Source organism: Cavia porcellus, unplaced genomic scaffold (assembly GCF_034190915.1).
Source record: "Cavia porcellus strain 051 isolate PalLab524CR breed Dunkin Hartley unplaced genomic scaffold, mCavPor4.1 scaffold_23, whole genome shotgun sequence".
Taxonomy (NCBI): domain Eukaryota; kingdom Metazoa; phylum Chordata; class Mammalia; order Rodentia; family Caviidae; genus Cavia; species Cavia porcellus.
In genome coordinates, this window is record NW_026947506.1 from 17,604,220 (window position 1) to 17,607,522 (window position 3,303).

The 3,303-nt window shown below is 43.9% G+C and overlaps 1 protein-coding gene across 1 annotated transcript; it reads right to left on the reverse strand.

Annotated features, from left to right (window-relative positions):
- Window positions 1-450: 450 nt before the first annotated feature.
- Window positions 451-1,542, reverse strand: LOC111756917 (speckle-type POZ protein-like). Its single transcript, XM_063233672.1, has one exon. The coding sequence runs from the start codon at window positions 1,537-1,539 to the stop codon at window positions 451-453; it is 1,089 nt and encodes a 362-aa protein (XP_063089742.1). The 5' UTR covers window positions 1,540-1,542.
- Between the last annotated feature and the right edge of the window lie 1,761 nt (window positions 1,543-3,303).

Below are 3,303 nucleotides of genomic sequence, written 5' to 3' on the forward strand. Positions count from 1 at the left end.
TTATTTACAGAGAAAAGTGAGGGACAGCAAAAAGCCCGTGTTACAAGTGGGGTGCCCAGGGATGCATGATGGTGCAGAAAGCCAGGAAGGAGTCTTGCATTTACAGAGTGAAGTTCATGGTCCCTGCCTCTAAGGGTAGCCCCACCCCAGGTCTGCCTTCAACATTGACAGGAGTTTTGGTTTCCGTTTGGCATCGACACTGTAAAAACCCACTTTGCTCAATATTATAAAACACAGATTTGAAAATGCATGATACACGACTTCTAAATTCTCAGTATCGCATTTCCTTTTTCTGACCTTAAGAAGGTGGTCCCTTCTCTCCCCTAGAGAGGCACAATTTAATATTTCCACATAGAAGAGTGAAGTTTCCACGGATTTCCCTAGCATATTATGGTTCAGGGGCAGCAAATGTGGCCAGGGTTTTGGGAAGATAAATGGAGATGTGGGATCTCAGGACAGTCTCACACGCTTGCATGGGGGTACCATGAATGCACACTGCATGGAAACCAGAGAGTGATAGGCTTCGGCCACCAAGTGAGGGTGGGACACCACCATGGCCTTCCACTCAGAGGTCTCCAGGATGTCAGAAACATGAAAATTGATGAAATCCAGTGTCCGGGTTTTCAACTGAGGTGCACTGTGGAGGTCAGCCAAGATGAGGATTTCCATGGCATTCTCCACAGAGAGGTTGCTGCACAGGTGGTTCTCACACATGAGCTTCAGGCGCTCCAGACCAAACCTGCTTGCAGCCTCCAGCAGTTCAGTTGCCATGATCCCTAGGTTTGGTGCCTTTCCAGTGTACATAAAGTATATCATTTCCTTAAAAACTTCAGGATCCATGTCACTGATTTCAACACGATTCTTTTTGCTTCCTTGCTTTTCATGTTCCAACAACGCCATGAAAACTGGAGAGCGAGCTGCTAAGATGGCTTTGTGAGCCTGGAATTCCTGGCCAGCCACACACAAGCAACAGTCTGAGAGCTGGGATCGCTCCCACAGTCCTCCTAGATCCTCTGCCAAGCAGCCCTCAGGAACCTTAACCAGCTTCCTAATATTCTGGCTGGAATGATTGGTGGGATCTTGTGCTACTTTCACTTCACAGAAGAAGGAAAGCTTGTCATTGGAGAGAAGCCCATTGTTTGGATCCAAAAGAAACTCTCTAAGGATGAAATGTTTGAATCCCCAGTCCTTTCCTCGCACAAATGTATAAGCTTGTGGACTTGAGAGCACCTTGGTTTTCTCTCCTTTGGCATTCAGAATGGAAAAGGTGAATTTTGCATGAGCTACCCTCCTTGGACAGGAGATCATTCCCAGGTATAAGCACACATAATCTTTGCTTTGTTCATCAAGACCATTTGGGTAGAGTCGTAAGCACCATTTCACTTGATCATTTCCTTCAGCTGAAAAGATTGAACTTTGAATGCAGTCATCTATTTCCTTTAGGCAAAATCTAATGTTATCAATGGTCCACAAAAAGGACACGTTCACTACTTTGATGTCTGTGGTGTACCTGCTGTCCACTGTGGGCCCCTGTGACATTTCTGCTGGGCCTGCGGTACTGGAAACCATTAACATCAGCAGAGTGAAAGTGCAGCAAGCTTGTCAAGTCACAGGAATCAAATTTCTTCTTCACCAGATGGCACAAATTTCACTGCAGTCAGCAGTTCCAAGACAGGCAGGGCAGTATGGCAATCACAAGTAGAGAGCCTAGTTTATAGATTAAAAGAAATACTTATTTATATATAAGCTGACTGAGATTTCCTAGTATGTAAGTCAATTCTGAAAAGTTTCTTGATCACTCAAAGAAATAGCTCACCAAAATGCACAGACCTTAAAATACGAAGCCTTGTTGAGTCCCGTCTGAGTTCCTTTCAGGAGGCTAATTCATCTGGGCTGGAAGCAAGGATATGAATTCCAAGTTTCAAGCAGGGAACCACCTCATCATGGAAACAGAAAGGATTCTTCCTTCTTGGTGTCCCTTTTATAACTCTTAGGACAGGATCCACCCTATGGTGGTTCTTCCCACCCTATTCTAATCCAATTGCCCTAGGTGTGTCTCACTCAAAATGTGAGAGTCAGTCAATTTTCATCCTACCTGTCTTTTCTATATGTTTATGAAAACAGTCTGTTTGACTAGCCCAGAATTTCTTTTGTCTCATTCATATGGGGGAGTTCTCTGGTCTATCGTCTTCCTGCCATTTCCAGAAGATGAGAGGCAAGGGTGGAGGATAGTAACTCCAGCATGCCACTGTTCTCAGTAGGCCCTCTGTGTTTATTCCTTTCTGGTGGTAAGGAGCAAAGCAGGACAGATCGGTCAATAAGGCACCTTTTCCCTTGGGATCACATGTGGGTGAAAGCCAGTTGCAGGGAAGTAATGTGAAGGGAGCAGATTCAAGGCTCCATGAGAAATAGGTGTGCTGGGAGTGAAGAGGTGGTTCTTCTGGGTAATCTGATACAGTGTCGGGAGCAAGGGACATGGATTTGGGACAGGCACAAACAGTGAATATTGGCAGAATGTCTCTAAACCTAAAGTCTAGTGTGGGACAACTGTAAATGCTACTTCCTCAGAGCTTTTAGATCTCCTACTAACCTAGTTCACTCCTTGGACCCAATGTTTGGAAACAGTAATATTACTGAGTTCCACTGGCATTTCCTGGGACATGGGTCATGCTGGGAGTGCCAGGAGTCCAGGCAAACCCTCTCCCCACCATGAGCAGCTGTGAGTCTGCCAGCCTGCAGGCTGAGAAACAAACATCACATCTTCTCCCCCTATCCCATTAGCATGTCGGAGCCAGTAATCTGGACGTCCCTTGAGAGGTTGACCCTAGGCAATGTAGTAAGGAGGGGATTTCCTTCTATCATCTCTTTGAAGCCCAATACTTTTATCCATGTTTTGGTTTGTTCTATAAAATATGGTCTTTTTTTTTAAAGCTGGTTGTGTTTAACTGAGTTTCCACATACATGAAAGTATGCATAGGCATTTTGAAGCAAACAACCGATTCTAGCACAGCCATTAGTGACTTCCTTTTTGTCTGATTTTAAAGACCTAAAACTCCTTTCTCAGACTGTTTGGATTAATTTTATACTAGGTTTCTCAGTATGAATTCTGTGTTTCAAGACATGGACAACTATTTGGAAGAAAAAAATAGACAACATGATAGATAGGGAAGATTTCAGATTATCTAGTTTTGAAATTTATATCTCTTACATTGCGTTATTATGTCCAATTTTGCTCTGTTTTGTTGTGTTTAATTTTATCTCCTTTCACAAAAAATAACAATGCTGATTTGCAGGGTGTGGGCG

Coding starts and splice junctions, on each gene's coding strand:
- LOC111756917 (XM_063233672.1), bottom strand. CDS start 1,539: ATGTCACAGGGGCCCACAGTGGACAGCAGGTACACCACAGACATCAAA.